Here is a 15,482-nt window from a genome sequence, read left to right as displayed (position 1 = left end):
TCTAAATCAAATATTGTACTATTTTGTTGGATCAATGTTTCTAGCAATTGTTCTTAGTTTAGTTATTTAATAAAATGAACTGTTGCTACAAAAGCAGTCCTATCATTTACTCACATTTGCAGCAAATATATTTTTACGTATTTACAAAGTTTTCATGTAAGGAAGAGGAAAATATATGGAGAATACTTAAAGCATATGTCAGGCCTGGAAGCCATCTTTTGCATTGGATCCTCAGGCCTGTCACATTTAGTACTGTGGGAAACTGGGAGGGGGGATTGTATGGAGCAGGGGAGATACATACTCATAATAACATTCCTTTCTCTGAGAGTCAAGGACATCTTGCCCTGTACCTGCAGGGGTGTGACTGGGAGGCATCTCCAGTTGGGACAGTGCATTGATTGGGCCATGTGATGGACATGTGGGTGCTAGGCAGGGACTTGGACTTTCCCATGGGTGGGGAAAACCTGGAAGCTTTCAGATTCGGGTTTTCCCACATGTGCCAATATGGCATCTCTAATAAAATGGAACTTTGAGGAACTTCTAGCCTCAGAGTCTTCTTTTGTTGGGGGTGTTACTTAGAACCCTGACAGTACAAAACACAAAATATAGAGGAAGAAAAGAATATTCATGGTTTTAAATTTCCGTAGGAATTTGGAAACATGTCTTGTATCAGATATATTTAATAATTAGATCTAAGGATAATTTATTATGTGTATTCCTAAAAAAAATATTCCCAATAAATATAATTAATTAATACATTTAATATATATTTATTAGATTATATTCCTAATAAATCAAATATGTAGCTCTCCTTTTGTTCAGCGGTTCCAGTACTTTATGCTGTACAAAACAATCATTATTAGGCCCAAACCAACAATGGAGACAGAGGAGGAGGAGAAGGAGGAGGAGTAACCTCTGGGAATTTTGCAGTGTTTTAGAAAATGCATACCTGATGATTATCTAAGGTGATAATTATGAAATCAGCATTACTCTCAAGGCACAAAAATATTTTTCCACTCTAATTGCATACAGGTATATACTGTAACTCTTAAACTGATCAAAAGGAGGGTTAGTGTATGTATCTTTGTATCTATGTACGTATGTATACATGTATCTATCCAGCCAGCCAGCCATGGATTCAGCAGACCAGTGTGTATGCATTTAGTGGTAGGATTCAGAATCATAAAGACCATGGCATACTAAATAGCTGGATGATGATGATCAAAGTAGGAGTAGGAGATCGGAAATTAAGGGACAATCATTTTGCCTGCTGCATGAGAGGGTCCTTCTTGTCCCTGAGACTTCTTGTGTATTTGCTGCTGCTGCTGCTGCAACCAACAGATTGTGCAATATCTCCTGCAGTTTGTGCCATTTGTGAGTCTCTGAAAGTGAAATACCAATACTTTCAGCCAGGTGATGTGATAATTGGTGGGATACTTTCACAGTTTTTCTCCTTGTCTGAAGGAGCAGATTTCACCTCACACCCTAGATCCAAGTGTGATTTTGAACCTATGTAAGAAAAACCTCACTGATTTCTGTAATACTTGCCTATTTCCTGGCAGTGCCACTGATATGCTTTTAGCAACTTGACATAGATTCTAGAAATCAGATAATTAGTAGTCCTTCATCCATTCATTCTGGTCTTCTGGTAATAGAAAATAGGAAATTTTGAAATGGTGGTCAACACACATGTGGCAAACATGTTATTTTTCATCTCTGCAACTTCTATCTCACATCTCTTAGGTTTAACCCAACTATTTCGCTTAAACTTAAAGCTCCAGCACTGAGCAAGCAGTTGGATATTGTGATCTAAACTTCTCTTCTAGCTCTATGATTCTACGATATTTGCCTGATCTCCTTGTTTGCTCTGAGTTTATTCTGATCTTTAACATCTGATAGGATCAAGTCAGTCAGTAAAACATGCTAGATTTGATTGTGTGAAGTGGGAAAACCTGCCTCAGTTTTAGATCAATCTTCTTTTGCTTAAATCCTTGGTGTTATATGCATAGCATTATTTGTATCCAGAGACTTCCTACTCAAAAGTCATTAGAGGAAAATCTCTCCATATTTCTCTGACCTTTTGAGAGGCCAGAAGCAAGTGATTGTCTTGTGACTAGCATGTTGGATTACATGTGATTTGGTCTGGTCCAGAAGAAAAACAATCCATCATTGAATAGTTTCACTGTATAAATTAATGAAGTGATATTTAGTGCAATATCTGTTGCAATGTAAAACATTGCATTTGTTTCTAAGGACACATTAGGACAGTTGAAATATTGGAGAAGGGTAGATCCATTACAAGCAAACAAGCTATTCTCTAATTAAAGGTAACTTCATTCTAATGTCAGGTTTCTCATTCTCCAGTGTTCTCCACCAGTAAATATAGGGTACCATTTTCTGGCGTAGTATGCAAATGGTCACAACACTGAACTTCATGGCTTATTTAAAACGTATCTTTTACTTTAGTGTAATGCTGAAAAAATATCAGCACACCCTGGCCTTGGCTTTTGCAGTGAATGAAATCAATGGAAACAGCATGATCTTACCCAATAGGACGCTGGGATTTCATATCTATGATAGCCACTTTGATGCTCAGATAGCTTATCAGAACACTCTGAACTTGCTCTTTAATCAGAAGCCAACTATTCTGAACTACAAGTGCAGCAAGAAGATACCAGCAGCTGTCATTGGGGGTACTGACTCAGAAATGTCCCTCCACATAGCTACTATCTTAGGGATTTACAAGATTCCTCAGGTAAAGTGGATTACACATCTATTTGTTTAGGAACTTATTTTCTATAATAAGAGCTGTGGTGGCACAGTGGTTAGAGTGCAGTACTGCAGGCTACTTGTGTGATTACCGGCTGCCAGCAGTTTGGCAGTTCAAATCTCACCAGGCTCAGGGCTAACTCAGCCTTCCATCCTTCCAAGGTGGGTAAAACGAGGATCCAGATTGTTGGGGGCAATAGGCTGACTCTGTAAACTGCTTAGAGAGAGCTGTAAAGCAGTGTGAAGCAGCAGAATCTAAGTGCTGTTCCTATTGCTGTCTATTACAGTGTTTCTCAATCTTGACAATTTTAAGATGGATGGACTTTAACTTCCAGTTGATGTACTGCAAAAAGTTATTAAGACATTTATTATCCGCATTTTTTATGAAAGTATTTTCATTTGTGAAGGAATTTATTATCTGCATCTTATTTACATTTTTTCTATAGTGATGTACCAAAAGAAGGTTGAACCTTCTTCTGTTTTTTTTCTTCTTGTATAAATGTGATACAATTTCATTCTTCTTTGCTGGTAATGTGATATTTCAGGAAGGGTAACAGATATTGCATTATTTCTTTCTCATTTGCTCTGTGGTAAATTTGTTTATAAAAGTGTTAGTGAACCATTTAAAACTCGATTTAATTATACTAGTTATGAATGGATGAATATGAATAAAAGGGGTTCCTTGTTGGAAGGGCAAAACTTTGTCCTTCTCAACAGGATTCATGTTTTACATTTTACAATGCCAACTGGTGTTTATCTTTAATATGGTAACTATGTTCTTTCCCTTTTGTCTATTTATCCTGGCCTTAACTATTCCACCCCCACCCCTCAAAATTCCTTTTGCGCTCTTCATTCCTTATCATTATATTACAGAAGGGGATCAAAAGTAATCTAGCTAGGGTACATGAATGATCAGTGATGCTTTTAAAAACCCTTTTAACCTTCATAAAAGATAAACATGGTAATAGGAAAGTTTCATATTAATTGTTATGTTAGGTCAGTGGTGGGATTCAAATAACTTAACAATTGGTTCTCTGTCCTAATGACCACTTGGGTAGGCATGGCTGGGTGAGCATGGCCAACTCGACATCACTCACCATGCTTGGCCCTGCCTCCTGGCCATTCACCTTAAAGGCCTCAACAAGATACAATATCCCTCTCTACTTATTTACTACTAGAGAACATCCAAAGTGTACTATTTAATCTTATGTATACATGCCATATGTGTACATACATATTACATAGTATAGAGGGTGTAGAGACACACAAAAAGATACATTATGTACTATACATACTGTATATGTATTTATTTATTTGTTTGTTTGTTTGTTTGTCAACAAGTACAAGGAAACAAGTAACAGTATAGACATAGACATAGACACATGAAAAAAATTGGCACAACTAAAAGGATATAAATAGGCAAAACATAGCCATAAACACATAGAATTGTTACATATAAATGGGGACAGTAGAACAGGGAAAATAGGCATGCTGGTGTGCTTATGCGTGCCCCCTTCTGGACCTCTTAAGAAACATGAAAGGTCCATGGTAGACAGTTTTAGGTAAAAGGTATGGGGATTAGCGAGACTAACAACAGGATCAGGTGGAGCGTTCCAGACATTAACTACTCTATTGCAGAAGTCATATTTCCTACAATCAAGATTAGAGTGAATTAAATTGAGTTTGAATCTATTGATAGCCCTTGTGTTATTACGGTTGAAATTAAAGTACTCATTTGCAGGTAGGACGTTTTGGTAAATAATCTTATGAACTAAGCATAGGTCGGAATGTAGACAGCAGAGTTCAAGGCTATCCAGACCTAAAATTTCAAGCCTGGTGGTATAGGGAGTTTTATTTTGAGCAGAAGATTTGAGTACTCTTCTAAGTGTACTTAGAACACACACACACACACACACACAAACACACACACAGAGAGCTCTTCTAAAATGATACACAGTCAACCTCAGTTATTGAATTTGGAAAAACACACCCAGAGTCCACTTTCTGCCACACATTTAACTATAACTTCTGTACATTAGAACATTACACATGCTTTCAGATTTACTTCCCTAGCCTGCACATGACCATTAGAGCCAGGAGATGTCAAGGGCATTGCCAGGGAACTCTGGGCAATGAACGGATGTCAGCTGGCGGTGGCAGAGGGCAACCTGTTCTGTCCCCGTACCATGCACACACCCAACCAGCCAGCCGAGGGTTAAATAAACTCTTCAAACACGCAACGTCACTGATAAGGAACTTGGCAGCAACTCCGTGGCTGCCTGCCAAGAGCTTTTACTCCGATAACACAGACAAAAAGTACACACAGTTTGAATAGTCCAGTTTGTAATTAAATCCACGGCAAATAGGTGTTGTGTCCGAAGGTGCAAGTGCCTCGCCAGAGATTAGCTATGTCCGTCATAGAATCCGAATGGCCACCACACTCCCTTTTATAGCCTGTGGGGTGTGGTCCAGTGACTCAGCTTAATCTCTGGCATGCCTCCTTTTCTGCTGCTCACGCTTGTCTCTCCGATGCTGGCATGGGTCCAACCACAATGTTTCTTCGTCACTATCCGACGGCTCGGAAACACCTGGCTCCTGGCCAATCTCTTCTCCTTCAGGAGACACCTGAGGCATTGCCAGAGAGGAGGGTCCTGGAGAGGGAGGCCTGGACGTCTCTTCTCCTTCATGTTTGGAGCCTTCTTCCTCCGATAAGATAGGCTCGGAGGACGGAGCCACAACACAACCAAAAGCGCATGGCTGGGGCCTACACAGCTATCCTCCCCCTCACCTTAATGAAGCCGATGTCCTTGGTGTACTGGCAGAAGCACTTATGACACATGTTGTAGCCATACTTGCCATCCATAGCAGATGGAGGAAATGCAGCTTCAAGAGGAAGAGAGGCTGGGTGAGCCGGCCCCAGATGCTTCCCAGCTTCCCTTGTCCCAGAAGCACCAACCTCACATTCTCCCCTCTCTGCCAGTGGCCACCGTCTTCTCCCTCTCCCTCCCCGCTGCTGGGCAATCCCATGTTCCATGCCACTGCCAGGCCTGGTTCCAGAGGGTGGGGGTGCCCAAAAGAGAGAAGGGATGAAGGACCCCACCCACCCATTTGTTGCTGGGTGTTTTTTTTTTAAAGTTTTTTCAGTTTTATTTTTTTTATACACATAATATAAAATGTACATTTTCTTATACACAATCATATATGTATATATTTTCCTTAAAGAAAGCATTAAAATAAGACATTTTAATTACATTTGTAGTTGCTCTTCTACCTTTTCTTCCCTCTTTTCACAAGCCTTCTTCTTCTTCTCCTTTCTTTCCCTTCCCAACCTCCTCTCCTCTCCTACTTTCTCCTGCCTCCTCTCCTCCCTCCTTCCTTTCCCCACTCCTCTCTTCTTTCCCCCTTCTGGCCTTCTCTCCTACTCCTGTCCCCTGTCCTTCCTTCCTCTCCTTTTCCCTTTCTTCCTTACCTCTCACTCCCTCTCCTCTTCCTACCCTCTATTCACCCCTCCTTTCTATCTTCTTTGTTATATCATATTCTTCTTGTTTGGTATCAGAGCAATTAATATATTCTAATCATATATACTTTCTTTCAATTTCTTTTCAAATTTATTCTATCTATCAATATTATCAATATAATTGTACATTATTCTTATACTCTTCTTTCTCTCCCCCCCCCTTTTCAATGTTCTCTGGTATCATCTAGATTTCTATTTCTTTTTTATTCTCTCTGTCATTTACCTTTCTATTATCTCCCTCATTTATCTGTCCTTTTTTATCCATATTTCTTTTCAAACCGTTCATAAAAACTTCTCCACATCCTGAAATACATAGATTACTCTCTATCTTTTATTCTTAAGGTTAATCTATTCATTTCTGCACATTCTAAAATCTTTTTTATTACTTCACCTTTTGACGGGATTTTTTTCTGTCTTCCAGTTTTGTGCAAATACAATTCTTGCTGCTGTTGTTATATGTATTATTAAATACACATCTTCTTTATTATATCTCTCTGGCAGAATATCCAGTAGGAAAAACTCTGGTTTTAATTTTATAGGTTTATGTAGCATTTCTTCCAACCATTTCTGTACTCTAGACCAATAATTTTTAGCTTCTGTACATGACTACCACATATGATAATATGATCCCAGCAAATGTGAACATTTCCAACACTTAGCTGATTTATCCTTAAACATTTTTGCTAATCTTTCTGGTGGCATATGCCATCTATAAAACATTTCATATAAATTTTCTTTATATGCAGTTGCCATTGTCAATTTATAATTCCTTTCTCATAATTGTTGTCATTTCTCTAATTCTATTGCATAGCCAAAGTTTTTTGCCCATGTTATCATTGTCTCTTTGACTTCTTCATCTTCTAATCTAATTTGCAACAAATAATTATACAATCTTTTAAACATTTTTTCATTTTTTTCAGTCAGTATCTGGTCCAATTCTAATTCCCCCAAATTAAAACCATATTGTTTCAAATCTTTATCATATCTTGATTGTATCTGCAGCCATGTATACCAATCAGTCTTGATCTCTTGTTTTTCTAACTCTTGCTTCTGTTTCAATTCTCCCTTCTCTGTTAAGATGTCTTTATATCTTCCTAGAATCTTGGAGCATTTTAAGGTTAATTCTTGCTTTTTTCCCCTTGCCATATATATTTCCACATCGTTTTATTCAAACTCTCAAAATATTTCTTCTCCAACTTTATCAGTATTGTTTGAAAGAGAAACAACAGTCTTGGCAATACATTCATTTTGATTAGTGCTATTCTTCCCATTAAAGATAATTGTAAATTTTTCTATTTTTCCAAGTCTATTTCTATTTGATTTCTTAGTTTATAATAATTGTCTTCCTTCACCATAATACATCTTGAAGTGAATTTGATGCCCATCCACCCATTTATTGGATGCAGAGCCCTTGCCAACCGGCCTTGCCTGCTAGCCTATCCGGGCGCCATGGGGCTGGGGAAATCATCTCTTCACACACAATCCCTGGGGGACTGGCCAGGAGTGCCCAGCAGTCACTGGCAAGGCTGGCTTGTGAGATGGCAGTGACAGCAGCTGGGATTGCTGCTCGGGGTATGCCACTGAGCCTGGATGCAGCGGGCTGCCCTCGCCCAGGTGGCTCCAAAGTTAAATGTGGAAAGCAGCATACCTGAGAAGGTAAGGCAGGAAAGGGAGACCCTCTTTGGGCCCACCGTGCTTGGTTGAAGGGCTGCCTTGGGGTGACATGGTGAGGCTTGGCTACCTTTTGGGGCCAGCTTTTGGCTTCCACAGGCTCTCTGGGGGGCTGCCACCCACTCACCCTTCTTCCTGCCTCCAGCCCCCCATGCAGCCCACGACAGGGAGACATGCTGTTTCCGGGGGATGGGCAAGTGGGTAAATGGGCAGTCCTCAGGGAGAGCACTGTGCTGGGGCCAAGGCAGCTGTTCCACTGCAGTGTGGCGAGGTGCACATGTGCAGCCCTGGGACATCCACTCACCCACCTAGAGTGCTGCCACCAGGCACTGGCCCTGTTGGGATCTGAAGGGCAGGGTACTCAGGCTGACAGAGGTGCAGCCAGGCAGCCGGGAGGCCAAGAAAGGAGCAGCTGGGAGGGGAGGGGTGAGTGGCTAGGAATGACAATCAGTGGTGGGATTCAGCCAGTTCGCCCAACTGCAGAAAAAGTTAGATACCATTTTGGCTGAACTGGTGCGAACCAGCTGAATCCCACCTCTGGTTAGGTGGTAGCATTTAGTTGGTACTGACTGCTCTTAGATTGTGACCAGGGAAATAAAAGGAATAATAATGAATCAAAAATAAATCATGAAAAATTAGAGCAAGGAGAGGAAACACTACTGTGTTTTTGTGCTCGATCCTGTGGATATTTTTATATTTCCCTATTATGAATGTAATTATGTTGGCCTTTAGGTCTCCTATTGTTTATATAGTCCACCAGTGAATGATATAAGCCACCCGTCTTTCTTATACCGCATGGTACCTAATGAAGCGCATCAGTATACAGGAATAGTCAAGCTGTTCCTGCATTTTCAATGGAAATGGATTGGGATCATAGCCATGGATGACGATAAAGGAGAAAAGTTTGTGCAGACCTTGGAGAAAAGCTTTAATGATAATGGAATCTGCACTGCCTTCTCTGAACGAATGCCGCTCCAAAACAATGTTTTAGAAATGGTTATTAATTTCAATGTCACATTTAGGGAAACAGCCCTGTTGCTGAGTAAAGCAAACGTCAATGTCTGTGTTGTAAGTGCTGATGCTCATATGATGTTAGATTTGCAGCTAGTGCTCAATCTTGCCGAATCAGACATGAGGCTGTCTGTGCAGAAGGTATGGGTGATGACAGCCCATTGGGATTTTTCAGTGGAGCCCTTTTTAAGCAATTTAAATATGCAGATCTTCCACGGCGCCTTGTCCTTTGCAAGTCACACCTCGGAGATGTCAACGTTTCAGAATTTCCTTCTATTTCAGGACCCCCATTCTCTGACAGATCATTTTATCAAAGTCTTCTGGGAACATGCATTTACATGCTCATTTCCAGCTTCTGCAACAGATCAAGGAAGCTGTACTGGCAATGAGAGACTAGAAAACCTTCCGCATTCTTTTTTTGAAACAAGCATGACCAGTCAAAGCTACAGTGTTTATAATGCTGTCTATGCTGTGGCGCATGCTTTGCATGCCTTTTACTCATCCAGAAGGAAATACAGAGTAGTGTTGGATACAAATCACCCCAGGACTTCTAAATCACAGTATTTTCAGGTAATGTTGCATCTAAAAGGCAGATTTTTAAAATGCATCATTGTTATTGTTAATATTAGTGCCTTCACTTATATAAGAAGGATTCTCATTCTGTATAAGATGCACCTTTTGCAGCTGGCAAGGCAAGGAAGGTGTTAGGGTGTGCGAGGCCTGGCTGCAACTGTCCAAAATAAGTAGTAGGGCACCTCAAACCTGATCCCCACCATATCTTAATTTTTACCTGTGTGCCTCACGCCATCCAATGGTCCCTAGAGTGGGTGGGGTCTTAATTAGGGCTTATTTTGTGAGTAGTAGTTTATTTTCATGATATGCCTTATTTTCAAGGAAACACAGTAGTAGTGGTAGTTGAGATAGTATTAGTAGTACTATTCCCCTGGCAAGTAATAAACCTGAGCTTTGAAATACTTGGATTCCCAAAAGTGACTTACCATGTTTTCCCAAAAATAAGACCATGTCTTATATTTTTTTGAACCTGAAATAAGTGCTTGGCTTTATTGTTTGGCATTCAAAAGACTGATTGGACTTATTATCAGGGGTATGTCTCATTTTGGGGGAAACAGGGTAGGTATATCAAGATATTTCTATGCCAAAAGAAAATTTAGTCTGTTTATATACATTGCCTGTTAGTTCTTAGTATGCTTTTAAAACTGAGCGGAACTGAAATATTTGATTGGGGAAGGAAATAATGGGACTCCCAATAATGGAATGATAAAATGGTTGAATAACTTCTGAGTATAGCAAAACTCTATTCCAAGCCAAACAATTTTCACTGTTTCTACCACTTTGGTAATAATACTTGCCAAAACTTCATTTATTCCAGCTTTATCATTTCCTAAGTCAAGTCTCCTTTAACAACAGTGCCGGAGACAAGGTGTCTTTTGACAAGAAGGGTGAATTGCTAGATGGATTTGACATCATCAACTGGGTTACTTTCCCTAACAAATCCTTCATGAAAGTAAAAGTGGGACAAATGGATCCTCAAGCCCCATCAGGCAGAAGGTTCTCCATCAATGAAAGAAAAATCACATGGCCAGCCCATTTTAACCAGGTAGGACCAAAATAAATTTGCAGTTTGGAAATCAAAATAGATGGCCTTCTTTTCAGCAATTAACGATTGCCTGTTTTGTTATGATATGTGTCTGGAAGAGGGCTTCTACTGGTTATCTTTAATACCTCTAATTGAGGAGGTGCCTTTTTATTATTGAGTCTTGGATTTAGGCCATCCTTATCACCTCACCCATGCTAAACTTTCAAGTCACATTAGCCCCAGGCTACAGGATGGTAGTTGTTTTCTTCATCCCCTTTATATAATTAGTTTTGGACAGCAGTGAAATGCTACCGGTTCCCAAAAATGGTAGTAAAAAAAAAGCTTTAAAAAGGTTTTTTAAAAAGGTTCCAATGATTGCACGGCACAGCTGATTGTCACATCTGATCGTTGGAACCTTTTTTTCTTTACTTTTTTAAAGCATTTTTTTTACTACCGGTTCAGATGAATAGTAAAAAAGTAAAAAAAAAAAAAAAGTTATCCATGCCCACCAAGTCACATGACAACCCTGCCCCCACCAAGCCACACCCACCAAGCCACGCCCCCAGAACCAATAGGGAAAGTTTTTGGATTTCACCACTGCTTTTTGGGGATTATTTTAGATTTCCTACAAGAGCAGCGTGGTGGCCTTGTGGTGAAAACTATCATCTCCTACTTGAAAGGTTGAGAGTTCAATCCTAAGTAGCAGCAGATACCACTCTTTCAGAGTGCAAAGAAACAAATATCTGCTACGAACACTATGTGGCATCAGGAAGAGCATCCAACTAGAAAACACTAATTCTTGTGGAGGAATTTAGATTCCACATAGATCCCCATAATTGACGTGGTCCCTGACTTTCAGTAATAATATAATGTATATATTGACTTCTGATGCTATATGATGCTATACATGATGCTAGCCCTGAAGTCAAATACAAACAACTCAGAATAACCACAAGAGCCTAATCATATACAGGAGGTTATTTCAACATATTAGTGATGAAAAAAGCCTATTCTAAGTCAGGGTAAGGTTCATCAATAATACATGCTATTTTGGATCAGTTCTTTCTTATCCGTGTTCATATCTGCACAAACACACACACACACACACAAAAACTAAAGAATATTTTTCAGAAATATATGATGCATGTATTGATTTCTGAAAATGGTTCGATTCAAGGAAATAAAATATATTTCTCTCTCTCATTAATTAATAGACTATACCTCTTGCTTTGTGCAATGATCATTGCCTACCAGGTTCCAGAAAGAAAAGGAAGGAAGGGAAGCCATTTTGTTGCTATGATTGTAATACTTGTCCATCAAGAAAATTTTCAAATGAAACAGGTAGGAAATATTGTATTGTTATGTTTACAGTATGTATGTGCAACTGTGCATATCCATAAAAGCATATACAGAGATATCACACAGAGATATCACAGACATAGCAATAGCATTTAGACTTATATACCACTTCACATTGCTTTGCAGCCCTCTCTAAGTGTTTTACAGAATCAGCCTATTGCCCCCCAACAATCTGAATCCTCATTTTACCAACCTCAGAAGGATGGAAGGCTGAGTCAACCTTGAACCTGGTGAGATTTGAACTGCCAAATTAAAGGTAGCCAAAAATCAGCAGAAGTAGTCTGCAGCCCTGCATTCTAACCACTGCACCAGCACGACTCTTCAGGTCATCCTCATTGTTCATGAGAGTTCCATTTTAGTTCAGCTCTCCAAAAGCAAGATACAACAAAAGTATATTTAGGTGTTAATGTTGCTGGAGTATATCTGCCAGCACATCTACCTTGGAGGACTGAAGCCAATGAATGATGAGAATTATTGCACATTGCAGTTCCAAAAACCAAAGTAGTCCACTGATGTTTTATGAGATAGAATGTTTTTGATTAATAAATACTTGTCAGTAAACAAAAGTATGCAAATTTGAAATACTGCTATGAATTCTGAAATACATATTTTCACAGATATGGATGACTGCTTAGACTGTCCAGAAGAACAATATCCAAACAAGGAAAAAAATACGTGCATTCCCAAGGATCTAAATTTCTTGTCTTATAATGAAACTTTGGGCATCACTTTGACAGTTCTGGATCTATCATTTTCTGTGACCACAGTGGTGGTACTTGGAATTTTCATAAAACATCGGAATACTCCCATTGTCAAAGCTAACAACCGGAATCTCACTTATCTTCTCCTTGTCTCCCTCTTCCTCTGCTTCCTCTGTTCCTTGCTGTTCATTGGTCAGCCCCAATTGCTGACCTGTCTTCTTCGCCAAATTGCTTTTGGGATCATCTTCTCAGTTGCGGTCTCTTCAGTTTTGGCCAAAACCATCACAGTGGTTTTAGCTTTTATGGCTACTAAGCCAGGATCAAAAATGAGAAAATGGGTGGGACAAAGATTTTCATTCTCTCTGATTCTCTGTTGTTCCTGCATTCAAGCAAGTATTTGCACAGTGTGGCTTTGCACTGGCCCTCCTTTCCCAAATTTGGACATGCATTCTCTTCCAGAAGAGATTGTAGTTGAATGCAATGAAGGATCAGGCAACATATTCTATTATATTTTAGGATATATGGGATTTCTTGCTCTCATCAGCTACATTGTGGCTTTCTTTGCTCGAAAACTGCCAGACTCTTTTAATGAAGCCAAATTTATTGCTTTTAGCATGCTGGTGTTTTGTAGCGTGTGGATGACGTTTGTCCCAACGTATCTGAGCACCAAAGGAAAATACATGGTGGCTGTGGAGATCTTCTCCATCTTGGCTTCCGGTATAGGAATATTGGGATCTATCTTTTTCCCTAAATGCTACATCATTGTAATGAGACCAGAACTCAACACAAAGGACCATCTAAAAACAAAAAACTAAAAATTACTAATATTCATTGATTTTGAAGAATTTAGCACATTCTTGAAAGGAAAGTTGAAGAGATAAAATGTTGATCAGTCATGAGGAAGTGAAATGTGTGAGAAAAAGATGTAGAATAGCTCCAACTTTACCTCAGTGCTCTTAAAATGGGGAAAGTCGATTGTTTGGACTAGATTTCAACTGTCTGTTTCTATAACATATCACAATCAAGTAGTATTCCTGGAATTCCTGCACCATCAGATTCGTGACCTGGCTCACTTGAAAAGGTTGATGCAGTTACATAAAGGTTCAGTTACATAAAAGGCATACTACTAGAGTACTATTAGATAGCACTCCTTAATAAACAGTACCTAGAGTATGCTACTCCTGCTGGAGCTGATGGAGCAGGCAGAGACAATTGGAGGAAGTTACCTACTTCCTACAAATATCCTGCTCCCATGCCATGTAAGACTTTGTAGATCGTGTGAGTTACATCAGCAAGCTATTAACATTTATTGGTAAATATATTAAGCAACCAAAGGTGTGTTACTACTTACTAAGTTTTGAACTGTTCTCAAAATGTCCAATAAATTCTGAGATACGTTTTAGCATATCTGCAGCCAAGTTTCATTCAGCAGCCAAGTTACAATGTCATATTCAAGCAGAATCTTCCACAATTCAGGCTGATTTAGTTTATTGTGCACTTTCTCTAAATCAAATATTGTACTATTTTTTTGGATCGATGTTTCTAGCAACTATTCTTAGTCAAGTTATTTAATAAAATGAACAGTTGCTACAAAAGCAGTCCTATCATTTACTCACATTTGCAGCAAATATATTTTTATGTATTTACAAAGTTTTCATGTAAGGAAGAGGAAAATATGTAGAGAATACTTAAATCATATGTCAGGCCTGGAAGCCATCTTTTGCATTCGATCCTCAGACCTGTCACATTTAGTACTGTGGGAAACTGGAAGTGGGGATTGTATGGAGCAGGGGAGATATATAGTCATAATAACATTCCTTTCTCTGAGAGTCAAGCAGTGGTGGGTTCCTCCCAGTTCGGCCCGGTTCTGCCGAGCGGGTAGCGATGACGATATGACATCACCGAACCGGTTCTTCAGCCCCCCACCCTGCCACCCCACCTTTTTCCTTTTATTTGGCTTCACCCCCAATCTATTGCTGCCTCCTGAGTCCCAGCTGATGGCTAGAGGGAAAAAAACTGTTTAAACTCTTGCCGCGGGGCTTCAAAAGGCCGCCCTACAGCTGATCAGTGTTAAAAGAAAACAAATGAGTGGACCGGTGCCTGCAAAAATACATGGGTAGACCAGAGCCTGCAGAAATAAATGGGTAGACCGGTAAAGCTCTGCACAGCCTGGTAGACCAGTACCTGTGCTAAATTCTAAAGAACTGTCACATGACCATCAAGCCATGCCCACAAAATAAGCCACGCCCACAGAACCGGTAGTAAGAAAATTTAGAACCCACCCCTGGAGTCAAGGACATCTTGCCCTGCACCTGGAGGGGTGTGACTGGGAGTTATCTCCAGTTTGGATGGTGCATTGATTGGGCCATGTGATGGACATGTGGGTACTGGGCAGGGACTTGGACTTTCCTATGTGTGGGGAAAACCTGGAAGCTTTCAGATTCGGGTTTTCCCACATGTGCCAATATGGCATCTCTAATAAAATGGAACTTGGATGAACTTTTAGCCTCAGAGTCTTCTTTTATTTGGGGGTGTTACTTGGAAACCTGACAGTATAAAACACAAAATGTAGAGGAAGAAAAGCATATTCATGGTTTTAAATCTCTGTAGGAATTTGGAAACATGTCTTTTACAGATATCATTTATTTTTTTCCATTCTTCCATCAGAAAAAGTATTGAGAAGCATAGAATATTTTCTGCAAAATTATTCTTCTAGTTGGCATTGACTTAAACACACACACATACGGACAGATATACCTAAAGAATCCAATCTAAGAAATTTAATTAAAAAAATAGATGTAACAATTTATTAGATCATCTCCTTAATAAATCCATTCCCTAGTAAATCAAATCTAAT

General features: G+C 39.5%; 1 protein-coding gene across 1 annotated transcript; it reads left to right on the top strand.

Moving 5' to 3' along the window:
- Window positions 1-1,211: 1,211 nt before the first annotated feature.
- Window positions 1,212-14,204, top strand: LOC139324403 (vomeronasal type-2 receptor 26-like). The gene is made up of 6 exons (XM_070954115.1): window positions 1,212-1,513; window positions 2,467-2,755; window positions 8,690-9,538; window positions 10,359-10,586; window positions 11,780-11,906; window positions 12,542-14,204. The coding sequence occupies exons 1-6, from the start codon at window positions 1,212-1,214 to the stop codon at window positions 13,438-13,440; spliced, it is 2,694 nt and encodes an 897-aa protein (XP_070810216.1). The 3' UTR covers window positions 13,441-14,204.
- The last annotated feature ends 1,278 nt before the right edge of the window (window positions 14,205-15,482 follow it).

The sequence above is a fragment of the Pituophis catenifer genome, unplaced genomic scaffold (genome assembly GCF_029215685.1).
Source record: "Pituophis catenifer annectens isolate HBS135680 unplaced genomic scaffold, rPitCat1.0.hap2 SCAF_15, whole genome shotgun sequence".
Taxonomy (NCBI): domain Eukaryota; kingdom Metazoa; phylum Chordata; class Lepidosauria; order Squamata; family Colubridae; genus Pituophis; species Pituophis catenifer.
The sequence above is the reverse complement of the archived record's forward strand: the minus strand, read 5'-3'. Positions and strand labels throughout refer to the sequence as shown.